This window comes from Nicotiana sylvestris, chromosome 8 (assembly GCF_000393655.2).
Source record: "Nicotiana sylvestris chromosome 8, ASM39365v2, whole genome shotgun sequence".
Lineage (NCBI taxonomy): Eukaryota > Viridiplantae > Streptophyta > Magnoliopsida > Solanales > Solanaceae > Nicotiana > Nicotiana sylvestris.
The window spans coordinates 9,502,738-9,529,268 of NC_091064.1; the positions used below are offsets into that span (position 1 = coordinate 9,502,738).

Sequence of the window (26,531 nt, forward strand, 5' to 3'; positions counted from 1 at the left end):
ACATAATAAAATCACAACAATTTTAATATAAGACTCACGGGCATGCTTGATTCCAACGTATAGATACTCGTCACCTTACCTATACGTCGTACTCGACACTAACACATAGCAATTAAGATACAACACATATTCCCTCAAGTTAAGATTAGACCAAAAACTTACCTCGAATTTCACGGCCAACCTCAAACCTCAAATACCATTTTTCCTTTTGATTCCACTTCCAATTCAATTGTATCTAGCCAATATTAACTTATTAACAATAATTAAAGCCAAAGAAACCAACTCAATTGAAAAATTACAGATTTTCCCAACATTCTTCCAAAAAGGTCAAAACCCAACTCCGGGCTCGCTTGGTCAAAACTCGAGGTTCGAACCAAAACTCGTTCACCCATTCACCCAAATATGCAATTAGTTTCGGAATCCAACCCCAAATCGAGGTCTAAATCCCCAAATTTGTAAAATTCCCAATTCTCTTAAAATCCCTAATTTCTACCCTTAAAGAACAAGATTTAGGCCTAGAAAACTAATGAGTGTTGATGGAAAATGAAAGAAATGGGTTTAAGAACACATACCTATAATTTGGTGTTAAAACTTTTCTTCAAAAATCGCCTAAGGTCTGATTCTAGGGAAGGAGATGAAATTTTGGGTCTAATCCCGCTCTGCCTCTGTTTTAAATCACTAGACAAGCCTTTTTCGTGTTCGCGAGACGCAGTGGCCAAAAGTCTTCGTGTTCCCGAGATACCTACCGCTTTCGCTAAGGCATTCTTCCCCCAGCCTCCGCGTTCGCGATCTAAGTGACGTGTTCGCGATGAGTATTTCACCCCTCCCCCGGGTCCCTACCATAATGGCCTTCGCATTCGCGATAGCCAGGTCGCGTTCGCGAAGGGTAACGCCCACAACGCTTCGCGTTCGCGACCTGTGCCTCGCGTTCGCGTAGAAGGAATTTCCTTCAGACAACCTTTACTCTTCGCATTCGCGAGGATTCCTTCGCGAATGCGAAGAAGAAAACCCATGTCCACCTACAACAACTAAGACAGCAGAATCTCTAGGTCTCAAAACATCCCGAAACCTATCCGAAATTCACCCGAGCCCTCGGGGCTCCAAACCAAACGTGCACACAAACCTAAAAATATCATACGGACTTGCTCGTGCAATCAAATCACCAAAATAACACCTAGAACTACGAGTTTAGCATCAAAATCAAAGAAAAATCTCAAGAACTCTTAAGTTTCCAATTTCACAACCGAGGGTCCGATTCACGTCATATGAATTTCGTTTCTTACCAAATTTTACAGGCACAACTTAAATGCCATATTAAACATGTATCGGGCTCCAGAACTAAAATACGGGCTTGATACCATCAAATTCAAACATCTTTAAATTTCCAAAAATTCTTAAAATTTCAGTAAAACAATTTCTTTCAAAAATTCATTTCTCGGGCTTGAGACCTTAGCATTCGATTCCGGGCATACGCTCAAGTCTTATATTTTTATACGGACCCTCCGGCACCGTCAATTTATGGGTCCGAGTTCGTTTACCAAAATGTTGACCTAAGTCAACTTAAATTCAATTTTAAAGGCAAAATTAGCATTTTCTCAAATTTTTCACATAAGGGCTTTCCGGATATATGCTCGGACTGCATACGCAAATTGAGGGGAGACAAAAGGAGGTTTTTAAGGCCTCGAAACACAGATTTAACTTTTAAAACAAGTGATGACCTCTTGGGCTATCACAGAAAAGGTTCTCCCTTTTATATAATAGGGGAAATTTCAACCCTAGTACAAGTCTAAATAAGGTAAAAAAAATCTTCTTCCTCTAGTAAATGTTGATATGCAGTTGATGTTGGGTGAAATTTGCACCGTAACATCCGGTTGAGGATAGATATTACGGCTCCCCGCTTATCGTGTCTAACTGCCTTTCCCTAGTCTCGACCCGTTACTCTACTCAGACCCGATGCTCGGTCGTGTCCGGTACTGGGTGCACCATTAATTTGTCATATCCGGGATTATTCGAGGTCATATTGAGCCATACTGTCCTCTCTTTTCTTTACTGGAAAATTGGAGGTAACTTTTATCCCCGATTTTACCCGCATACATAAATATATATAAGCTAGTGGAGTGTCAATTAAGTGAGACACTTAAGGAGAGATTATAGGATAGGTTAGACAATATATTTATGATTAAAATTATCAAAAGTCTTTTTTTAAAAGATGTGCAAAAACTTTAAAAATAGATAATTCAAACCGGAATTATATATATATATATATATATTACCAATTATCATGAAAGATAGTCGATGCAGTAATTGTATTTCACATTGCACCTACTAAATTAAATATGTACTTAGATATTTTGGATATACTGGCACCTAATATATATATATAATATATATATATATATATAAGTTAAACGTGAGTGGAATATCATTCTGTAGGCATGAAATATGAATTGCAAGTTGTCTAGCTAGAGGACAGTGACATATTGTCATTTCTTGTTTAGCATTGATTCAGTCATAAATTTCAAGCAAACAATTATTTCCATCGATCGCTTCTCCACTGCCACTTATTTTGGAGTTTAATGTTCGACGTCTAGGTGGCGAGTTTTGGAGCAACGATAATATTGTGTTCGTGTAATTTGTAAGTGACGAGTTCGAGCCGTGAAAGCAGACATTATAGAGTATGATAATTACATCACACCCCTTATCTAGGATACAACGCCTTTTTCCAGACCCTATGTGAATATGAGATTATTTATGCACTGGGTTACCCTTTTTAATGTTCTCCATATGTATCTTTCCCTTTCTGGCCCTCTATATATTACGTGTATTGGGAAAAATTGAGTTTACTGAAGTGATTGAAAGATGACGTGTCATGACACGAAAGCTGGTCAAAGAATAATGATTAGCAAAGAGGTAGGAGTCGCAATAGATACGAGCAGAGGCACGAGCAGATATTCAAAAGATTCGACGCTCGTACCTATTTAAATCCAAAAATTAAGGAGAATGAATCTGACAGCACAAGAGAGTACAAATACAATATTTAATAAGCACTAAATACTGGAAACGTTGGATAATATATATTGAATTACAATGATTATCATTGTAACGTAGCATTGAATGTCTTTAATTGTTATTATGACAAAGGTAAAACGTATACCTTAGAAATGGTTATAAAAAGGAGAAGACTGATCATTTGTAAACACACAAAAGATCACTGAAAAATACTGAATTACTTTGTTTGCTTCTGTTCATCTTATTATTATCGAAGCCAATTTCTTTTATTCATTTTATACATTGATTAACAGTAACCCGAGTGCGTCCGCATTGCCTTCAGTGCGGACTGCACAAAACCTTCTGCGGCCGCACTGCCTTTATGCCTAAAGTACCAACTCTCTGAATCTCCCTAGTGCGGACCGCACAAAGTATAGTGCGGCCGCACTAAGCCTGTTTTTCTTGAGTTTGTCTTGTCTTTGGTACTTGTGCAAGTTTCACTCCTTTTTAGCTAATCTTTGACATCTTGTCACTTTATTGATCAAACCTGCAATCAAGCACAACATATAAGCCTTTTGGGACTATTTTGTATGAATTTATAATCAAAGCGTAAGCAAGAAGGAGTATAAAATGCGTCAAAATCCCTAGTTATCAACACCCCCAAAGTTAAGCTTTTGCTTGTCTTCAAGCAAACAAAATAAGACCCACCCCTTAAGGGAAAATCCAAGAAATTTTCAGCTGTCCTAAAGCAACCTCACTAGCAATTGGGACTAACAATTGCCCTCAAGACAAATGAGTCATTAACAACATTTAACCTTTGAAAAACCATGGATCAAGTGCGACACAAGAACTTCAAGAGTTGACTCAACACATCAAAGAACTCTCTCAATTATTTTGGTCATTGTGGAACTCCAAACTCACATATCCTCAACTCTCCTTAAGCAAACCTCACCTTTAAAATATTGGCACACAAAACAAGGCTAATGGAATTTCACTCATCTCTCTCAAGAAAAAGTCACAAGTCCGGCTCTAAGTAATATATGCTTGCCCCTTATGTGAGTATCCACTAATATAAGCTTCATTCAACTCAAGATCATATAGCGCTTTTGTGGAGATATTGTGAAGGCTTTTGGTTCAGGGTAGGGCATGTTTTGGTCTAAGTAGGTTCCATCTTCCCTTAAGCACTTCTTTTGATTTATTTGGCACACATTCTCTTGACTCTTTGAGTCATTTCCCTTCTTTATAAGGGGTTAGAGAGACATATTGTCACTCTATCTTATTCATTTCAAACCTTTTTCTCCTTTCTCAACTTTCCACACCTTTCATTCTTTGCTTTCTAGAATCCCTTTTTATTCTTATTCACTTTGAACATTCTTTTTGTCTTTTTGCTTTTCTTTCTTTTTCATTGACTTTCCCTTTTTTCATGCCTTTTTACCACTTTGTTGCCATCTTCGTCTCTCCCCCCCCAAACTTATACTTTTTCCATGTGCTAGAGGAAAGATCGGGTGCCAAGAGAGGGTATCTTTTAGAACGGGTATAGGCTTGTATCATGGTTCTTGAAAGAAAAAGGTCTAAGGCTCAAAATGGTTAACTAGGGATCATATCATTGGTAGGCTATGGAATTGTTCAGACGATCATTTGGATCAAGGAAAGCCTATAATCACGTCTCAAGTCAAAATTCCCTCAGGATTTCGCCTCAACAAATATTCAGGGCAAGTTCTAGACCAATGGCTCGGGACTTGGACACGCAATTCAATTACTCACCACACAAGCTAAGGGATTGCTAAAGACATAGAGTCGGGGGCCCACAAGGACCTTAGATACGATTTGAGCACACAATGGTCCCGAAAAACCACTTGATGATTATTGGTCAACACAAGAGTCTCAAGGTCACGACTTTCACCATCCTAAACACAACAACTTATTTTTGATCATGAGATCAAAGGCAAATGTGCTAGGCCCAAGTGAAGCTTTGCTTGAGGTATCCTTAACTACAAACTACTAAAAACAAAAAGGAAAATGAACTCAAACACTTAAGAAGGTTGTCATGTCATCCATCATTGGAAAGAGCCACCCGATTCACACAACACTCCACCTTTGGAAAGAACCGTGGCATTAAGAAAACCAAAGGCTTATTGAAAATGTCCAAAACAAAACAAAAAACTACGAACATAAATAAGAAGCTAAAAACGATTTTTTTTTTTGCGGAAAATAGAATTAATATATACAAGAGGGGATTTGAATATACAACGGATGGGATGAATATATACAATGTAATCTAACTTTATATATATACCCAAAGTAAAATAAAAGTGCAATAAATGTAATAAATATCAAATTATAGACAGACCAAAGATGAAAAATCAAGAAAGCATAAAAATGTATCAATATATATACAGTCATCCATCAAATGAATAGTAGGGCCTACCCCATCAAATGAAAGCTGGCATTGTCCCCAATGCCAACTAGTCTAAATAAGCACCAAAAAAATAGAGAAAAGGGATATAGAAGACTCCCTAAGCCTTATCTGTCTGCATAGGATCATGGGTGGTCCCTGGGTCCTCTGTGTGCTCGGGAACCTTAGAATGGTTCCCGATGGTCTGCTCCTCTGCTACTGGGACCTGGGCCTAGACCTCGACAGGCTCTGGAACTGGTATATCCTATGGCTGACTGGAGGAAGTCTCTGGTGGGTCCGCCAACTGGATGATAGCATCATCAGCTCTAGGAATACTCCTCCTCCTCTTCGGAGGCCTTTGTGTCTGCTCCGGCTATGGGTGAGCTGCTGGCTCTAGGTTATCAAGTAACAAGTCTAAAGGCAACTGGTCTGCCTTTAGTCTATCAACATCTGTCCGCAGCACCTTCACAGACTCCTTGGAGGCCCGTGTCTTCTGCAACTTCTTATGCTCCTTAGCAAGCTCCTTGAGAGCCTTGCTATGTGAATCGACTGCCTTTGAGAGCGAAGCCTGAGTATTGAGGATCTTCTTTTGGTTGTCAAGTATCTTCTTGAGCGTATCCTCTATTGACTGTGGCACCTGTGGAGCTGGGGGAACCGACTGAGCCTCTACAGTGGTAGTCAAAATGGACAACTTGGATGAGGCAGTCTGCATCCAGTTGTTGATACTCAAAAGTGCCCGGCTCAAACGGTGGGCAGTGATAGGATGGGCCCAGGTAGATAGGATCTCCGGGCCTGCTGATGTGGATGGGCCAGGAGGAATGGCTGAGGATGTGGATGGACCGGGAGGGATATCTAGATATGTGGAGGTATGCTCAGCAGAAGCCACTACCTCAACCGGCTCCTCAGACTAGCTAGTTGGAGCAGTAGCTGGCACTTTGTAGTTCTTACTCTTGGGGGTGTCATCCCCCTTCATGCTATACCAGGAAAATGGGGTTGTCGCCTTGACCTTGATGTCATAGGGCCTTTTGTCCACATTCAGGTCCCAGAAGTATATTGTGAGGAAAATGGGGAAAGGATAGTTCCGGTCATGCTCTGCGCCCACAATAGTGATAATCCGAGACATCACATTCCCCACATTTATGGGGTACCCCGCCATAATCGAAGCAACCAATACAGCCCGGTGGAGAGGAACGGTGTTGTCATGAGTGGTAGGGTCCAACCGGCTGCAAACAAAAGTCTCCCATCCCCTCGCTTCAAAGTTCAAGGACCTTCTCAATATTTTGACCCCAGCAGTCAACCAATCGGGGACGGTACCTGGGATTGCCAGGTACTGTGCTAGCCATGGATGGACCTCCTCGCCCATCTTCATCTTCGCCATATACAGAGTCTCATCTTCCTCCTCATTGAATCCCAGATATTCATTAATCGATTTCCCATCAAATAACACCTTGAGGTTCCGAACTTTGGTTACTTTGGAGCCCTTTTTGATGTGGGCTACATTGCAATAAAACTCCTTGACCAAGTGTTCGTTGGCGTCTACACAAGCATCTAGGAAGTTCTCCCAACCCACTCTAGTTCTAAATTGTCTTTGCGTGTTGGGGTTGTAGGGAAGTAAGTCTTTGTTAATGAAACTCCGCTCCGGTATCAACTTTCTCACTAGCCACCACTCCCTAAACTTATGATACGCCACTTCACTTACAATCCTATCCTCCCAAGCTTCGGGCTTCCTAGTTCTAGCAACGCCTCCCACTTGAGGCTCACCACCTTCAGCTACTCCCTCATCTCCCTGTATATCCTCCTTACCTCCTTCTGCACCCTCCCCAGATAATGAAGTTGTGGGAGAGGTAGAGTATTCTTCACTATCTTCACCTAAGCCCTCAGACGACCCAAAAGAAATGTTCACTGATGCTTGGGCAGCGGGGGAAGAGAGGGGAGTGTCTCTGTGTCTGGCCCTCTCCGGATACGGGATGTATTCTGGGACTGAGTTCGAAGAGATCTCCCGAGAGGGCTTGTACTCACTCCCCGACTTGTCAATGGCTCTGTCAGCCGCTTTTATGGCCTTCCTCATGTTCTTGATGTTTTTCCTAGCTTAGGGAGTGAGTTTGACCATTTTCTGTTTTCCACCCCGGGAAGATTCACCTCTGCCGGGTTGTTTCGAGCCTTTTCCTAGTTGTTAAACCATAGCCTGCAAGAAAAATCAAATGAACTCGTTAATATCATTGTAGCAGTTGAAAGCAATGCTACAGAATGAGTTGCAGATCAGGCATGAAGAATTGCAGACAATTGCAGAAAATAGCCTAGTGTGGACCGCACAAAATGGAGTGCGGCCGCACAGGGGTCAGGGCAGACCGCACAAAATTGACTGCGGTCCGCACAGGGGTGGGGTTTAGAATACCCACCCTCTGTATCGTGACAGCGCGGACCACACAAAACAGTAGTGCGGCCGCACAGGGGCCAGTGCGGACCGCACAAAATGTAGTGTGGCCGCACTGCCCAATGCTCAGCTTCCTAGAAGTTCTTCAGTGCAGTCTGCACAAAATGGTACTGCGGACCACACAAGGGCATCACATACCGCACAAAAACGACCGCGGTCCGCACTGAGTGCCCAAAAACGGCACTAAATTAGGGTTCATGAAAATGTGCCTTAAAGTCCAATTTTCCACCTAATTAGTGTCCCTAAATCATTTCCCAGTCCATTAAACTAACAAAGTTCTCATGAATTCAAAATTTAACTACTCTAGCCTAGGCAATTGAAATAAATACGGGAGGAAGAAGAAAAGAAGCTAAGAAAAAAAAAATTAAACGAAATTACAAAATTAACAAGGAAAAAAAATGATTTCAAAGTTACCAGTTATGAGATGAATTGAGGAATGATGATCCTATGCAGTTAATTACGAGCAGAGATACGAATGAACAGTGTTTATAATCTCTAAGGTTCAAATTTTGTGAAAAGAGTAAAAGGGGTCTCTCAGAGTCTATTTATAGAAAAACCATGGGGCCCATTCTCACCAACCAGTGCGGACCGCACAAAATGGACCGCGGTCCGCACTGCACAGTTATGTTCAAACCTAAGAACGCAATGCTCTGCGGTCCACACAGAATGGACTGCGGCCGTAGAGGTCCAGTGCGGACCGCACAAAATGTAGTGTCGCACTGGCAACTTCAGAGACCTGTGCATATTTCCACCATGTCTTATACTGCATCAACACAACCTTGCAATATCTTACAACCAGTTAGCCCAAAAATTAATCCTATACTACAAAGAAAATCAAAGAAAACAAGAAGAAAAACACATGGGTTGCCTCCCAAGAAGCGCCTGATTTAACGTCGCGGCACGACGCAGGTTACCATCATATCATTTGAAGTGAAGAAGTGCCACCACGTGGCTGTCATCAATTTTTCCAAGATAATGCTTGACCCGGTGCCCGTTAACTCTGAAGACTTCACCATTTTTATTTTTCAAATCAAGAGCACCAAAAGGGGTCACAAACACAACTTCAAACAGTCCACTCCATTTGGATTTGAGGTTTCCCGAAAACAGAAGTAACCGGGAGTTGAACAAGAGAACCAAATCACCTACTTTGAACTCTTTTCCATGAGCATATTTTTCATGAAGGTAATTTATCTTGTCCTCATACAAGGACGAACTGGAGTAGGCATGGAATCTAAATTCATCGAGTTCATTGAGCTGCTCTACACGATGATTGGCTGCAACATCCTATTCAAGATTCAACTTCCTCAAAGCCCACATGGCCTTGTGCTCTAACACAACCGGAAGATGGCAAGGTTTTCCAAATACCAACCGATACGGATACATACCAATCGGAGTTTTGTAAGCCGTCCGATAAGCCCATAGAGCGTCATCCAACTTCTTCGACCAATCGGTCCTATTAGCATTGCCCGTCTTTGACAATATGCTTTTGATTTCCCGGTTGGAGACTTCCACTTAACCACTTGCTTGAGGGTGATAGGGGTAGAAACTTTGTGATTGATATCGTACTTAGAAAGCAACGTGTCGAAAGCTTTATTGCAAAAATAAGATCCCCCATCACTAATAATCGCACGGGGAGTGCCAAACCTTGTGAAAATGCTCTTCTTAAGAAATGCAACAACACTCCGGGCTTCATTATTAGGCAAAGCCATGACTTTAACCCATTTTGAGACATAGTCAACTACCACGAGAATGTAAGTATTCCCAGAAGAGCTAACAAATGGACACATGAAATCGATGCCCCAAACATCAAAGATATCCACTTTAAGAATGGTATTGAGAGGCATCTCATCCCTTTTTGAAATTCTACCCGCTCTTTGGCATTCGTCACACCTCTTCACAAAATCACCCGCATCTTTGAACAAGGTTGGCTAATAGAATCCACAACTAAGAACATTCGAGGCGGTCATCATCCCACCGTGATGGCCACCATAGGGTGAAGAATGGCAAGCCTCTAAGATACTCAATTATTCTTCCTCCGGGACATATCTACGAATCACACCATCTGTGCAAATCTTGAACAAGTATGGCTCATCCCAATAGAAATCCAAACTATCCCGCTTGAGCTTCTTCCTTTGGTTAGAAGAGAGCTCACACGGGATTACTCCAGTCACAAGGTAATTGGCAACATCGGCAAACCATGTCATATCATTCATTGACACCGCAAGGAGTTGTTCTTTGGGAAATGAATCATTGATCTCAAGGTCATCATAAGGCCTCCCATCCTCCTCCAAATGGGACAAGTGGTCCGCCACTTGGTTCTCACTACCTTTGCGTTCCACAATTTCTAGATCAAACTCTTGAAGTAGTAACACCCATCGCATCAATCTTGCCTTCGAGTATTTATTTGTCATCAAGTACCTAAGGGCGGCATGATCGGTGTGCACTATGACCTTGGCCCCCATAAGATACGGTCGGAACTTTTCCATTGCAAACACTATGGCCAACAACTCTTTTTCGGTAACTATGTAGTTCCTTTGAGCCTCATTCATGGTCTTGCTTGCATAGTACACCGGATGAAACATCTTGTTAACCTTTTGACCCAAGACAGCCCCAACCGCAACGTCACTTACATCACACATGAGCTCGAAAGGCAAGCTCCAATTTGGTGCGGTAATGATTGGGGTAGTGGTCAACTTAAGCTTAAGAAGCTCAAATGCTTGCATACATCCCTCATCGAACACAAACTTTGCATCTTTTTCTAGTATCTTGCACAAGGGGTTTACCACCTTTGAAAAATCTTTTATAAACCTCCGGTAGAACCCCGCGTGCCCAAGAAAACTCCTCACCCCCTTGACGGAAATGGGGGGAGGAAGCCTTGAAATCACCTTTATCTTGGCTTTGTCAACTTCAATTCCACGCTTTGAAATCTTGTGGCCCAACACTATGCCGTCCTCCACCATGAAGTGGCATTTTTCCCAATTAAGCACGAGATTTATGTCTTCACATCGGGCTAATACTCTATCCAAATTTCTCAAACACTCTTCAAAGGAATCACCAACCATACTGAAATCATCCATGAAGACCTCTAAGATATCTTCCACCATGTCGGTGAAAATAGCCATCATGCATCGTTGAAAGGTCGCCAGAGCATTACACAACCCGAACGACATCCTAGAGAAAGCAAATATGCCATACTAACAAGTGAATGTAGTCTTTTCCTGATCTTCCAGAGCAATCAAGATTTGATTATACCCCGAGTATCCATCTAAAAAGCAATAAAAAGCACGCCCGCAAGACGATCAAGCATTTGGTCAAGGAATGGCAATGGGAAATGATCCTTTCAAGTCACCTTATTTAGCTTCCGGTAGTCCATACATACCCTTCATCCGGTAACTGTCCGAGTGGGAATAAGTTCATTGTTGTCATTTGTTACCATAGTCATACCACCCTTTTTAGGTACACATTGCACCGGAGAAGTTCATGAGCTATCGGAAATGGGGTACACAACACCGGCATCCAACCACTTGATCACTTCTTTCTTCACCACTTCTTGCATTGCCTCGTTCAATCTTCTTTGATGCTCCAAGAAAGGCTTTGCATCATCCTCCAAGATAATTTTGTGCATACAGAATGGCAGGGCTTATTCCCCGAATGTCAGCCAAAGTCCATCCAATTGCCCTTTTCCGCTTTTGAAGCACCACCAAAGTGGCCTCAACCTGCATGTTAGTTAGGCAAGAAGAAAGAATAACTGGTAAAGTAGAATTTGAGCCTAAGAATTCATACATGAGGTGTGGAGGAAGTGGTTTCAACTCCAACACCGGTGGCTCCTCAATTGATGGTTTTGTTGGTGGAGTTTTCCGGTTTTCAAGATCCAAAGATAATTTTCTAGGCTCATAAGAATAAGAGCCCATTCCATGTAAAGCATTCACGCACTCCACTCGGCTTGCATCCTCATTGACATCAAGATTTAACAATACGGCTTCCAATGGGTCCTCCACATTGATCATTGCACTGGTGTCATCAATTATCACTACTGTGATGAGGTCAATAAAAGAGCACACCTCGGTACTGCTGGGCTGCTTCATAGATTTGCACACATGATAGACAACCTTTTCATCTCCCATTCGGAGAGTGAGCTCACCCGCTTCAACATCAACCAACTCCTTCCCCGTTGCAAGGAAAGGCCTTCACAAGATAATAGGAACCTCATAGTCCACCTCACAATCCAGAATCACAAAGTCGACCGGCAATATGAATTTGTCCACTCAGACAAGCACGTCATCAATAATGCCCAAAGGTCACTTCATCGATCGATCCACAATTTGAAGTCTCATTGAGGTTGGCCTAGGTTGCCCGATACCCAAAGTTTTGAAAACTGAGTAGGGCATCAAATTGATACTAGCTCCCAACTCACATAGAGCCTTGGCAAAATCTGCACTCCCAATGGTGCAAGGAATGGTGAAAGCATCGGATCTTCAAGTTTCGGGGCCATTGAATGCACTATAGCACTAACTTGGTGAGTCATCTTTATAGTTTCACAATCCATAGAATGCTTCTTTGTAACCAAGTCTTTCATGAATTTTGCATAACCCGACATTTGTTCAAGTGCCTCCACCAAAGGCACATTAATAAATAAGCTCTTCATCATATCAATGAACTTTTTAAACTGATTATCATTCTTCTGCTTCACGAGCCTTTGAGGATAAGGTGGAGGTGGCCTTGGCAAAGGAGCCTTGGCTTTTGGCACAACCGGCTCTGGCATGTCAATTATGTGTTCCCTAGACGGGTTCACATCATTTGAGTTTCCACCTCGACTTCTTGAATATAAATCCTCACTTCATTGTTCATATTTTCATCAACCACATCTTCAACTACCAAAGGGACTTCGTCATCTTGCAACTCAATATCATCATCCACGACTTGTTTTTGCGTAGAGGCATTCATATCACCGCCTCTCCCACTTCTTGTTGTAACCACATAACATGATTGTTCCCACCTTTTGGGTTCACTACCGTATCACTTGGTAGAGCACCCTTCGGGCGAGTATTCAATGATTGAGAGATTTGGCCTAATTGCATCTCCAAGTTTCGGATAGAGGTGTTGTGAGAAGCTAACTGTTCATCAAAATCTACATTCTTCTTCATCATCTGCTCGAACATCATTTCAATTCTACCCATATCATTACCCGAAGAACTAGGACTATGAGATGGAAATGGTGGTGGATTGTTCGGTTGTTGGTACATTGGGGGCCTTTGAAAGCCTTGCCCCCGATTTCCTTGGCTTCCATTGTTCCATCCTCCTTGATTATTATTGCCACCCCAATTATTGTTATTACCATTCCAATTCCCTTGGTTGCCTAGATTATTGTTTTGATTAACCCAGTTGCTATTTTGGTTGTTATTCCCCCAATTGCCACTGTTTTGCTGTTGATTGCCCCAATTGCCTTGAGGTCTCCACTGATGTTGGTTGGAAGAGTTGCCACGTTGGCCTTGATAGTTGTTTACATATTGAACCTCTTAACTTTGGTCATCATAACCATCATTTTAAAAACCATCACATGCATCATCAAATTGCTCAGAGTTCCCTTGGTTTTGTTGCCTTCTTTGCCTTCTCTTGTTTACAAGCATATTAACACCCTCCATGGCATTCACTTGGCAAGAATTTTGGACTTGTTGTAACTGTGCCTTAGCCAATTGATTCATGGTAGTTTTCAACTCCGCTATAGCTTGCCCATGGTCATGTAATTCCTTGTGCAAATGAATAATCGTAGGGTCGCCTTGAGGTACATTGGCTCTACTTTGCCATGCAGAAGAAGTGTCAGCCATCTCATCAAGTACATCACATGCCTCATCATATAACAACTTCATAAAGTTGCCCCTGGCAAGTTGGTTCACTATACATTGATTTGTTGTATTGATGCCTTGGTAGAAAGTTTGTTGGATCATAGTGTGAGTCATATCATTATTGGGGCATTCCTTCACCATCGTTCTATACCGCTCCCAAATCTCATGCAAAGGTTCCGTGGGCTCTTGCTTGAAAGCCAATATCTCATCTCGTAGTGCTCCTATATGCCCGGGTGAAAAGAATTTAGAAATGAATTTATCCACCAACTCATCCCAAGTTGTGATGCATGGTTGGAGAGTCTCTCGAGCCAATCTAATGCCTTCCCCAGAAGTGAGAATCGGAAAAGTCTCAACCTAAGAGCATCCTCGGACACATTCGTCTGTTTGCTCCCCCGGCATGTATTTACGAACCCCTTGAGATGTTTGTAGGCATTTTGATCCGCAGTGCCCGTGAAATACCCACGCTGCTCAAGTAAGGTCAACATCACATTGGTTATCTTAAAGTTGCCCGCTCGAATTCTGGGTGGGACAATAGCACTTGCATAACCCTGATTCGGAAGTACTTTGGGAGCCACTCTTGGATGTGGCGGAGGAGGGTCTGGAATATTATCATTTGAATTAGCATTGGCATTGCAGCCTCTACGTTGTCCTTGAGGTACAAGATGCACCTCATTTTGTTCAACATCATCTACCTCCTCCCCCGCAATCACGTTTCCAAGAGGGTCATTAGCGTTGTTCAATGCCATATTAGTACCTGAGTAGTAACACCAACAAGTAAGTAACAAAGAAGGAAAGAAGAACAATACACAAAACTAACTAAATAGATAGCCAAAATCGTTAGCACCTCGACAATGGCGCCAAAAAGTGATCGCAGCCTACTCTGCACCACTAATAAGTAGCGAAAGAGGGTCGCAATAGCTTTTACCTGATTTTGGGTCGGGATCGATATCCACAAAGAGCTAAAATTGGAATTGAGTATCTATTTAGCCTAGGATTGCGTATCGTTCTAAATTGCACTTCTATTCATTTTTGGTTTTTATTTTATAAGTCTACTATTATCAAACTACAAATTATAATTGCAACTAGATTAAGCTAAGAGTAAAATGCTATAAGTTGTTCAAATATTCTAAAAGGTACTGGGGTAGTGACTTTCACCTAGGTGGTCAATTGACGGGTAAGCGTCTAACACACGATTGACATGATTGGGGAATATGTTATAACCGTTGCTCGATATTACCCACTCTCACACCTCTCGGTAGAAAGAATGATTTTGCCCAATTGACTTTCTCAAAACCAATTGGGTATGCATATTTGCTCAAGCAACTAGGGTTCAAGTCGGGTATTACTCTCTCGAGGTTTAACCCTTTAATTGGGACTATCAATTCTCTTGAGTCCATCCTAATTCCTTGTTGGATCAATTTCAGAGACTTAGGCTCTCTTTCTCAAGAAGAGCCCAAGTCAACTTAGCACAAACTAGTATTTGCAACCACTAATTCAGTAATTTAACCATGAAATTGGCCCAAATAGCAAACACCCATAGTCAATCTTGCTCTAAATTGCAACACCCATCAATTACCCACACTAGGGTTGAGCCACAACCCTAGCTAATGGGTCTAGCTACTCATACTTGAAGAGAAAAACAGAGAAATAGATGAAGATGAACAAATATTAATTAATTGATAAGATAAATACAAAGATTCAATGATAAAAAGTAAGTAAAAATGCCCAAAATGGCCACAAGATACGTTCCCACGAGCGCAACAACTATTCTAAAATGTCTGATACCCTAAAAATGGAAAAAGGATCTATTTATACTAAGCTGAAAAAACTGGACAAAAATGCCCCTGCGGGGTTAGTGCGGACCGCACAAAATGGTGTGCGGCCGCACTAGGCTCTTGAACTTGAAAACTTGGCTCTCTGAACTCAGGCTCCGCGGACCGCACAGAATGGACTATGGCCGCAGAGGCTTCTAGTGCGGTCTGCACAAAATGGATCGCGGACCGCACAGGCTTGAAAGCTCCAACTTCACCTTCTTTGAACCTTGACTCTGCGGACCGCACAGAATGGTAGTGCGGCCACATTGCCTTCAGTGTGGACCACACAAAACCTTCTGTGGCTGCACTGCCTTAATGCCTGAAGTACCAGCTCTCTGAATCTCCCTAGTGAGGACCACACAAAGTGTAGTGCGGCCGCACTAGGCCGGTTTTTCCTGAGTTTGTCTTGTCTTTGGTACTTGTACAAGTTTCACTCTTTTTTAGCTGATCTTTAACATCTTGTCACTTTATTGATCAAACCTGCAATCAAGCACAACTTATGAGCCTTTTGGGACTATTTTGTATGAATTTATAATCAAAGCGTAAGCAACAAGGAGTATAAAATGCAACAAAATCCCTAGTTATCAGCCTTCACTAGTAATTTGAATGAAAAAAGCTCAGAAGCCACGAGGCGACTCAAGGTAAGTCTTCGTGAATTCCCAGCAACAACGTGGAATGACGTTTACAACAGGTATGCACGAAGCTCAGAATAGAAGAAGATACTATCTCACGGTCTCAAAAAGAGGAAAAGGTGAGTTCGAGACGGGCGGAAACCGAAAAAAGGTCCGGTTAAAGTAGATACAAACCATATATGGGCTCAGTGGGAAAAGATTCATGATCAAAACAGGATAATTCAAGATACGATCATAGATCGAGGAATAGAGAGTTGGGATCATCATCAAGATTTGGGAATGATCGAAACATGTGAGAGTTGTGGGATGATGATAGAAACTTGAAGGCAAGATTTGGCGGTTATAATTTTAATGTAAGCACTTCCGAGCTTGTAGCTATTTTAAGAAGCATGGTTGATAAGGTGCGGTGGCCAAAAGAAATGAGATCGAATCCAAACAGGCGCAATCTTAATCACTGGTGCGAATTTCACAATGATCATGGTCATAAAACGGCAAGGTGAAGTTGATCATCTATTAAAGCAAGGGTATCTCACCGAATTATTCAGTGAGAAAGGTAAGCAATCATACATGAAGAATAAGCAGGAGCCCCCTAAACCACCTTCTCCCAAAATGACCGTTAATGTTATAAACGCAGGTGAAGAAATCAATGGTGTGACGTACACAACAGCCAATAAAGTTTCAAAGGTCACAATTACCCATGGGAAGTGGGTTCGACATGTCTTAGAGGAAGAAAGTATTACATTTGATGATGCAGATGTGGATGGCGTATTAACTCCACATAACGATGCCCTGGTAATATCTCTACTTGTACATGATACTAATGTGAAACGAGTTTTGATTGATCCAGGTAGTTCCATGAACATTATTCTGCTAAGAGTACTACACGAGATGCAAGCTGAAGATAAATTAGTACCAAAGGTGCATACTTTGTCTGGATTCGACAATTCCAGTGTTGTGACGAAAGGGGAGGTAATACTTACTACATTCGCAGAAGGTGTTGTCAAAGATACAAAGTTTCACGTGGTAGAGATGGAGATAGCTTACAATATGATTCTTGGGAGACCATGGATCCACGAGATGAATGTTGTTCCGTCTACCTTACATCAAGTTATTAAATTTCCATCACCATGGGGAATATGTCAAATTCGTGGGGATCAATAGACATCCACGAGCATTAACTCCGTAGCAGATTCAAGTACGAGAAACGAAGAAAAATAGCAGTTACAGAATCCAGTTGAGGATACCACAACACAAGACTCAACTGAACAAGGGCGAATAGATGTGGACTCAAGGCCTGACTCCATTTAGGAACTAGAGGAAAATGAAAATATCAAAACAACGATTGAAAAATTGGAGGCTATGGAGTTATTTACACAATGGACTGAAAGGAAAGTCTACGTAGGGGCCAATCTATGCCAAAACATGAAAGGTAAGTTGATTGAATTTTTGAAAACTAACGTGGATTGTTTTGCTTGGTCTCATTCTGATATGACAGAAATACCACCGGAGGTAATGACTCACAAATTAAATGAAGATCCATCATATCCACCTATCAAACAAAATAAAAGAAAGCAAGGAACTTTCAAAAATCAGGTGATCCAAGATATGGTCCAAAAATTACTAAAAATTGGGTCTATCCGCGAGGTAAAGTATCCTAATTGGTTAGCCAATACTGTTGTGGTACCGAAAAAGAATGGTAAATGGCGAGTTTGTGTAAATTACACAGACCTTAACAAAGCTTGTCCTAAAGATTCCTTTCCATTACCACATATAGATCAACTAATTGATGCTATTGCAGGTCATGAGTTGTTAAGCTTTTTAGATGCGTATTCAGGATACAACCAGATCAAAATGGATGCTATAGATGAAGAAAAAACTTCATTTATAACAGACAGGAGGACTTACTGTTATAAAGTAATGCCTTTTGGTCTCAAAAATGCTGGTGAAACATATCAAATACTAGTGACCAAAATGTTTCAAGAACATTTGGGAAAAACTATGGAGGTCTAAATAGACGATATGCTCGTTAACACTCAACATTCAGGGGATCATATATCACACTTGTCTGATACATTTCAGATCTTGCAAAAATTCAATATGAAATTAAATCCGAAGAAATGTGCATTCGGTGTTGCATCAAGTACGTTTTTGGGTTTTCTTGTTTCTAACCGTGGTATTGAAGTAAATCCCGCATAGATTAAAGCCATTGAAGAAATCCCTGACATGCTTACAAGTAAAAAAGAAGTGCAAAGATTGACAGGAAGAATTGCAGCCTTGGGGAGATTTATTTTCAAATCATCACAAAAGTGCTTTAAATTTTTTTTAGCTCTTAAAAAGCAAGATCAGTTCGAATGGACTGAGGAATGCCAACATGCACTCAAAAATTTGAAGACATACCTATCAAATTCGCCGTTGCTTGCAAAACCCTAGGTTGGGGAAAGATTGCTCATCTATCTTTCTATCTCCGAAGTAGAGGTAAGTGATGGGTTAGTTTTTGAAGACCAAGGTAAACAATCTCCAATTTATTATGTCAGCAAATCATTATTAGATACGGAGACACGGTATCCTCAATTAGAAAAACTTGCACTTGCACTAATCATGGCATCTAGAAAACTAAGGCCTTATTTTCAATGTCACCCTATTGTTGTAGTAACTGCTTATCCATTACACAATATATTACACAAGCATGAGTTGTCAGGTAGGTTAGCTAAATGGGCTATAGAATTAAGTGAATATGACATCACATACAAGCCTAGAAACGCGATAAAATCTTAGGTATTAGTAGATTTTGTGGCCGATTTTAGCCAAGGAATGCAATTAGAAGCAGAAAAAGAATTACAGGGGTTCAACGGATCTAATCCAGGAATTTGGACCTTATTTACTGATGGTCCATCTAATGTGAAGAGAGCAGGCTTAGGAATTGTTTTGGTACCACCTACGGGTGAAACCATTCGACAAGCTATTAAATGTCATTCTATAACTAACAATGAGGTAGAGTATGAAGCTATGATTGCAGGTTTAGAACTGGAACGAGAACTCGGAATTAATCGGATTGTAATCAAAAGCGATTCATACCTTGTATTTAACCAAATGCTGGGGACTTATACTGCCAGGGAAGCACGAATGCAACAGTATTTAGAGAAGGTACGGGATTTGATTAGGCAATTTCAAACCTGGAAGGTCACGCAGATACCAAGAGATGAAAATGTCGAGGCAGATGCCCTAGCCAATCTTGCATCTGCGGTAGACGTGGCAAGCAATGAAAATGCTTCCGTAATTCACTTGTTTCATTCATCCCTCGATCCAGACAAAAATGAGGTAAATTTTAATAATTTAACATGGGATTGGAGGAACGAGATTATTGTTTTTTTGCAGTATGGTACCGTTCTTGAAGACAAGAAAAAAGCTCACGCGCTTCAAAAAAGGCTGCTCGATATTGTTTAAAGCAAGGCAATCTTTATCGAAAAATGTTCGGTGGTCCCTTAGCAAGATGCCTCAGGCCTTCTCAGACGGAATATGTAATGAGAGAAATACACGAGGGGCATTGTGGGAATCACGCCGGAGGAAGATCACTGGTAAGAACCATGATTAGGGCAGGTTATTATTGGCCTAAAATGGAAGAAGAAGTGGAAAATTTCGTGGCTAAATGTGATAAATGCCAAAGAAATGGTAATAACATGCATAGACCTACGGAGTTGCTACATCCGGTCATTGCACCATGGCCTTTTATGAAATGGGGGATGGATATCGTGGGTCTGCTACCACAAGCAAAAGGACAGGTAAAATTCTTGCTCCTTCTCACTGACTACTTTACTAAATGGGTAGAAGTCAGAGCATTTAAACAGGTACGAGAAAAAGAAGTCAGAGATTTCATTTGGAAAAATATCATATGTCGATTCGGTGTGCCAAAGGAAATCATGTGTGATAATGGCCCGCAATTTATAGGCGCACAAATCACAGAGTTTTTTCAAAGTTGGCAGATCAAAAGGGTTACATCCACACCTTATCATCTGGTGGGTAACGGACAAGCTGAGTCGACAAACAAAGTCATTGTCAACAATTTAAAGAAGCGTTTGGAGAAATCCAAAGGTAATTGGCCAGAATTGCTACCTGGTGTTTTATGGGCATACCGCACGATAGCAAAAACAAGTACGGGGGAAACACCATTCTCATTGGTGTATGGAGCTGAAGCCTTAATTCCAGTTGAGATAGGAGAGCCAAGCACGAGGTTTACACAAGCGTCAGATGAATCCAATGACAAAGAAATGCGCATAAACCTTGATCTACTTGAAGGAAAAAGTGAAGTTGCATTAATAAGAATGGCAGCACCAAAGTAGGCCATTGAACGATACTACAATCGAAAAGCGCGCCTAAGATACTTCAAGATTGGGGACTTCGTGCTCAAAAACGTTTTTCAATCTACGAAGGCGACCAATGCGGGAAAATTAAGTCCAACATGGAAAGGACCCTACAGGATTCATGGTATCGCAGGGAAAGGAGCATACGAACTGGAAACGATGGATGGCAAGATACTACCTTCACATTGGAATGTCGTTCACCTGAAGAGATACTATTTCTAAGGAATACCCACGGTCAGGTATCCATATTTTAAAATTTTATTTTTGAATTGTTAAAATTTTACTAACAATTTTAGATGATAGGCAAAAAGCTAGCCCGTACTAAATGATGAATCACAGCCTGCAAGGCACGTGGAATAATTAAAATTTCCGATATAAGGTTACAAGTATTCTGATAGAAATTCAAACGGGTTAAGTAGTCTTCATCTATAATCGCACTTCTGAGTCCCGTGTGTTTTTCTTTTTCAGGGAAAGGACCAAATGAGAGGAACAATCAAGTGCTCGAGACTTCATACTTCAAAGCTCAAACACTTAGGGGACTATATAATATACATAGACATGCATATAAGGAAGACAAAGAAGATTAGAAAGTAATCAAAATTCAAGCATGAAAAGTTTACTCATTGAATGAGTCAAGTAGAGAGCAAAGTCATGAGGTAAGGCCAAAGAAAAACCTTATCATAGTTAGGGTAAAAGCAATGTACTGAAACGGGTTATAAGTAAAAACCTCGTGTTCATTTTCTTTTTTGAAATCTGTTATAAGGAAAACAGTTACGAGAAAGTTATAGAAGTAATTTAAATACATGTAAAGTGTTATTTAAAACTTGACAAAGTTCAAATAAAAACTTGTCGAAGTTATTCCAAAAAAATATGTGTATTCCTATTTCTTTTATCGTACATTAACACCATTATGAAGTTGAGACGTCTTCTTCATTAAGTATTCAAGTATTCATGAAGTTAAAAAATTCATGAACTTCTAAAATTCATGAACTTTATAAAATTCATGATTAATTCAAGTATTCATGAAGTTAAAAAAAAAGAAGCACTTTTGAAAAATAAAAATGCAAGTTATTCGGTAAGTCCTTAAAAATAAAGGCAAGAATAAACAAAACAGAAGTTCGAGTAACAATAGAAACTTCTAAATATTATAAAATATAGACTAAGTATGAACTTAGTCTTAAAAGTTGTTTATACAAAGCACCCCATGAAAGGTCTGGGGACTTAACATTTTCAACAAACCCTTAAAAAAGACCAAGGGTTACAACCACATACCACCAAAAAGAAAAAAAAACAAAGTCAAACATTATAAACTTTTCACTGAGAAGTTGAAGGAACTGAAGCAGGGTCATCAGCAGCAGCAGGCTCAACTTGACTTGAAGAAGTGGGGATACCCGTATCATCTTCAACATTTCCAGAAGCTTCAGCCATGGGAGAAGAAAAATCTTGGTTCTGCTGGGTCTTCTCAATAGTCTCTTTGATCTTGGCTAACTCAGATTCCAAGTTGAAATTCTCCTGGCTAACTTCAACAGGGGTATCATGGCGAGAATTTAAAAACGCCCAACTCACTTCAATGGCAGTTTTATCTTCAAGAATCTCGTAATCTCTTTCCTATCAGATATTTCATTTCTTAGCTTCTCATTTTCAGCCAAGGCAGATTCATAAGAAGTTTGAAGAGAAGCGTGGTAATTTTCTAAGGAGCAAACTTTATCAGAAGATACACGGAGGTCTTCTTGAGTTTGAGTCAGAGTCTGCACGAGTTCACCAGCATATGCTTCCTTCTTATCTAAGAGAGACTTTTACTCTCTGATCTCTTTACTTGCCTTGGAGAGTTGCTCAGAAAAAGAGGTTTCGAGATGATTCTTTTCTTTACCTGTTTGATTTGATGAAGACTTTTCAACCGCCAACTCTGAAGTCAAAGCCCTTACCTGCTGCTCTAAGGTAAATTTACCTTCTTCTAATATTTCCATGTTGATTTGAAGACTTTCAAACTGTTCCTTCCAATTATCCGCCTCCATTTGGTAGTCACGCGCTAATTTCTCTAAGAGGGAAACCCTATTAATCATCTTTGTGCCAATTAGATTGACCTAAAAAATAGGGGGGGGGGGGATGAGAACACTGAAAATAGAAAAAAGGTAAAGTAAAGTTTGAAAAAGGGATACCTTTAAAGAAGCATGCACTATATCGTTCATCAAAGTCAAGGAACTGTGGCCATCAAGTTTAGCTCTTTCAACTGGACCAATCAATGGCTTCAACCACACGTCAGCTCGACCTGATTTCCTCAAAAGGTTGCCCTCAGCAGGAACTTCAATGGTAACTTTCCTCATGGCTTCACTTCTACTTGAGGAACCAACCTCAGTGTAATGAATAGTTGAAGGAGGAGTAGTCGAAGGAGGAACTGTAGAAATAGTCAAAACAGCTTGGGGAGGAACATTAATAGCCACGACTGGCAAAGGAGGTGTCACAGAAACGGGAGTAGAAAAAGAAGCAAGGGGTGCTTCATCGGAAATCAAATCTAAATTTTTACTTCCAAACCTGCAACTAAAAAGTTGCTCAACTGAATCATAAGCAACAGCGGGAATAACATCATCGGGTATTATCATGTGGGCTTCAACATACTCGGTAAGAGGAATAGAACGGGGGGAAGAGGCTTTATCATCAGAAATGATTTGTCTACGAGCTCGTGGCCTTTTTACCAAAGAACCCCATCTTCTTCTTCTTCAGAATCTTGGTCAACAACAGCTTTTCTTTTCGATGAACAACCCAAAATTATCTCTTGGGCCCTTTCCAAAGAAATTCGAGAAGCTACGACCGCCTCAGCACTAATACCTCGAACGACAAATCCTGATAAAAAGAAGGATTAAAATAAGTTCTGGAGAAAGCATTAAATGAAAAAAAAACTCTTACCGTGAGTTTTTACTTTCCAACCAAACTGTTGAGAGAGAGCTTTCCAAGATCTACCCTCCATTGCGGTTGTATTCAACAATTTTCCTACCCAACCACGGAAATTGGAAATTTTATCAACAATTCCAATGGTTGCTGGAAAAGAAAAGGAAAATTAAGATAATAATCATCAAAATTGAAGAAAAAAGGTATGAGAAAGTTATTAAAAAGAGAACTCACGTGCAAAATTCCACTTCTCAAGGAAGGGAACATTTTCATCACCCACTAAACCAACAGTGGGGGCAGCAATAAACCTGGCATACCAGCCACGGTCTCTGTCATCTTCTAGACTGACCAGAACTCTTTTGCTCCTTGCTACTAAAGTAAAAACACCTTGGCGAAAGAGTCTGGGAGAGTAAAGGTGAATTAAATGGGCAAAAGTGAAAGACACACCGGGCATGTTAGTCAAATGCCTCAAATAGGCAACAACCCTCCACACTATGGGACTAATTTGACCTAAACAGACGTGGAAAAAATAACAAAATTCGAGGATAAAAGGGTTAATAGCAGGTTTGAAACCTAATGTGAAAGGGTATGTATAAACAAAAGAAACCCCAATTAAATAGGAGGTGATCCTTTGATTCGCATTGGGAATTATAATAGGGAAGTCATGATTCCAATGACAGTCTTTACGAACTAAAGAAATCAAACCTTCAGTGATCTGAGTTGGGTAGATATCAGCACGATCCAAAGAGGACACTTGGTTTCTAAGGGATTCTCTATCATTGTAGAAAGATAGTTCCGCAAGAACTATTTCCTCTACTGAAGGTTCACGAAGAGGTTCAGAGGGTTTCTTATTTCTAGAAGAAGATCTTTGAGAAAAAGAACCTCTGGTTCTAGAAGAAGGACTGGAACTAGATGAAGGAAGAGAAGAACCACGTATGGATGAAGACCCTAAATTACGTAGTCTACCTCCTCTTTTGCTCCTACTAGGGGCAAGAGGAAAGTTATCAACTATGGGGACTCTTCTAGGGTTAGGGTTTGATGAAGACATGATAGTACGAGGAGGGAGTAAACAAGAATTGAATATTCAGAGAACTTTATGTGATAAAGACAAAAGTGAAAACTATATTTATAATAAGAAGCAACCGTCAAAGGAAAAGGTGCAATGATGGAAAGGTCATAATGAGAACTGTCGCTTCGTAATTGGTGAAGCTGTAAAAGAGCCTTAAAAAGCGCTGCAAAGTCGCAGAACCAATAAAAAGATGCCACGTGTAATAAGCATTAAATGGAAGTGACAATTGAAGCGCGATTCCATGATAGCATTAAGGGCGGCAAATAATCCCACTTTAATAAAATTCACTTCCCAAATATTGAATTGATGAATAAATGGCAAGTGGGGGGACTATCTGTATTGGGAAAAGTTGAGTTTATATATACTGAAGTAATTGAAAGATGACGTGTCATGACACGAAGGCTGGTCAAAGAATGATGATTAGCAAAGATGCACGAGTAGCAACGGATACGAGCAGAGGCACGAGCACATATTCAAAAGACTCGACGCTCGTACCTATTTAAATCCAAAAATTAAGGAGAATGAATCTGACAGCACAAGAGAGTACAGATAAAATATTTAATAAGCATTAAATACTGGAAACGTTAGAGAATCTGTATTGAATTACAATGATTACCATTATAACGTAGCATTGAATGTCTTTAATTGTTATTATGACAAAGGCAAAACGTATACCTTAGAAATGGTTATAAAAAGGAGAAGACTGATCATTTGTAAACACACAAAAGATCACTGAAAAATACTGAATTACTTTGTTTGCTTCTGTTCATCTTATTATTATCGAAGCCAATTTCTTTTATTCATTTTATACATTGATTATCAGTAACCCGAGTTCTTCTAAAACAAAGCTTTGACCAAAATTCCACTTTTTAGTTAAACATTACGCTCAAAATTTACTCGCGTTAATTTTCATACTAAACCAATGAATGTAAGAATTGCGTTTTTTATATTTACATCTTATCACTTAATTATAGTTAATGTTACACATGCCTCACTTTAACTTTTAACCACTAACATTATATTAATTTAATTTGATATAAATATTGAGTGCAAGTATTTTTAATATATCTCGTTTCGGATATTTAATGAACTTTTTAAGATAATTATAAGATTTGGACCAAAATTATTAAGTTCGGCCGAAATTACATTCCCGCAATTCTAGCTCCACGCTGAATGTGTGAAGAGTGTTTTTTATTTACACCTTATCACTTAATTGTGGTTAAATGCTACACATTTTTCACTTTAACTTTTAACTACTGATATTATATTATTTAATTTGATATAAATATCAACTGTGAATAAATATTTTCAATATATCAAGTTTCAGATTTTCTTTAGACATTTGATGAAGATAAACAACAGGCCAGCTTTGATCATTTCTGCTTCTTGGATCATGCGCTTACGTTTTTGCACAACAGGCCGCAAAGTTGCTTTCACAAGAATAAAATCGTTTGAAGTACTCCCACCAATTTATAATAAGTGACTTTCTAATTTTTTTATTTTGATTAAAAATAAATATTTTTATATATAATTAAAAGAGAATTCACTTTATTTTTCCAAATAATTTACCCTTATTTATTTATCTCAGAAAAGAACTACAGTAAATGGTACTATAACCATTGATGCAAATTTTAATTAAGAATAATTTAGTCATAACGCCTATGTTTTTCTCTAGGAATTAATTTTTTATGGACGTGTCAAAGATAAAAAAAAAAGTCATTTATTATAAACCGGAGAAAGTTATATCTAAGAGTTGGTTGTTGTTTACATCCAAAATGTATGCCCTTAACAAGAATCAAATATCCACCACTAATTGCATAGATGAGTGACACTTTTTGCTTCCTTTTTCCTTCCATATCACTCCCTTCGGTCCACAATAATTGGCCATTTTACCTTTTTATTTTGGTCCAAAATAAGTATTTATTAACATAATCAAGAAAGAATTTATTTTATTTTTCCAAAATTTGCTCTTATTTACATATTTCAATGTCTCAAGGTAATAATTAAATAAGGTTAATTTAGTGAATACTTCTTTTTTTTCATATTCACAAGCAAAACGCGTGTAACTGACGTTTAAAAATACACTTATTTGAAGTGAACCCTAAATACTAG

At 39.9% G+C, this 26,531-nt stretch overlaps 3 protein-coding genes across 3 annotated transcripts; all 3 read left to right on the top strand.

Moving 5' to 3' along the window:
• The first annotated feature begins 16,583 nt into the window (after positions 1–16,583).
• Positions 16,584–17,267, top strand: LOC138874662 (uncharacterized). The gene has a single exon (XM_070153436.1). The coding sequence runs from the start codon at positions 16,584–16,586 to the stop codon at positions 17,265–17,267; it is 684 nt and encodes a 227-aa protein (XP_070009537.1).
• Positions 17,268–18,917: 1,650 nt separating this feature from the next.
• On the top strand, positions 18,918–19,550 carry LOC138874663 (uncharacterized). The gene has a single exon (XM_070153437.1). It carries the CDS (start codon positions 18,918–18,920, stop codon positions 19,548–19,550), a length of 633 nt encoding a protein of 210 aa, XP_070009538.1.
• Positions 19,551–19,720: 170 nt separating this feature from the next.
• On the top strand, positions 19,721–20,443 carry LOC138874664 (uncharacterized). Its single transcript, XM_070153438.1, has 3 exons — positions 19,721–19,951; positions 20,087–20,195; positions 20,310–20,443. Exons 1-3 carry the CDS (start codon positions 19,721–19,723, stop codon positions 20,441–20,443), a joined length of 474 nt encoding a protein of 157 aa, XP_070009539.1.
• Positions 20,444–26,531: the final 6,088 nt, after the last annotated feature.

Excerpts from the sequence above, each read along its gene's own strand:
- LOC138874662 (XM_070153436.1), top strand. The coding sequence starts at position 16,584 with ATGGTCATAAAACGGCAAGGTGAAGTTGATCATCTATTAAAGCAAGGG.
- LOC138874663 (XM_070153437.1), top strand. The coding sequence starts at position 18,918 with ATGCAATTAGAAGCAGAAAAAGAATTACAGGGGTTCAACGGATCTAAT.
- LOC138874664 (XM_070153438.1), top strand. The coding sequence starts at position 19,721 with ATGGAAGAAGAAGTGGAAAATTTCGTGGCTAAATGTGATAAATGCCAA. Across the intron at positions 19,952-20,086 it reads AAGTCAGAGCATTTAAACAG|ATCAAAAGGGTTACATCCAC; the intron begins GTACGAGAAAAA and ends CAAAGTTGGCAG. Across the intron at positions 20,196-20,309 it reads GCGTTTGGAGAAATCCAAAG|TTGAGATAGGAGAGCCAAGC; the intron begins GTAATTGGCCAG and ends CCTTAATTCCAG.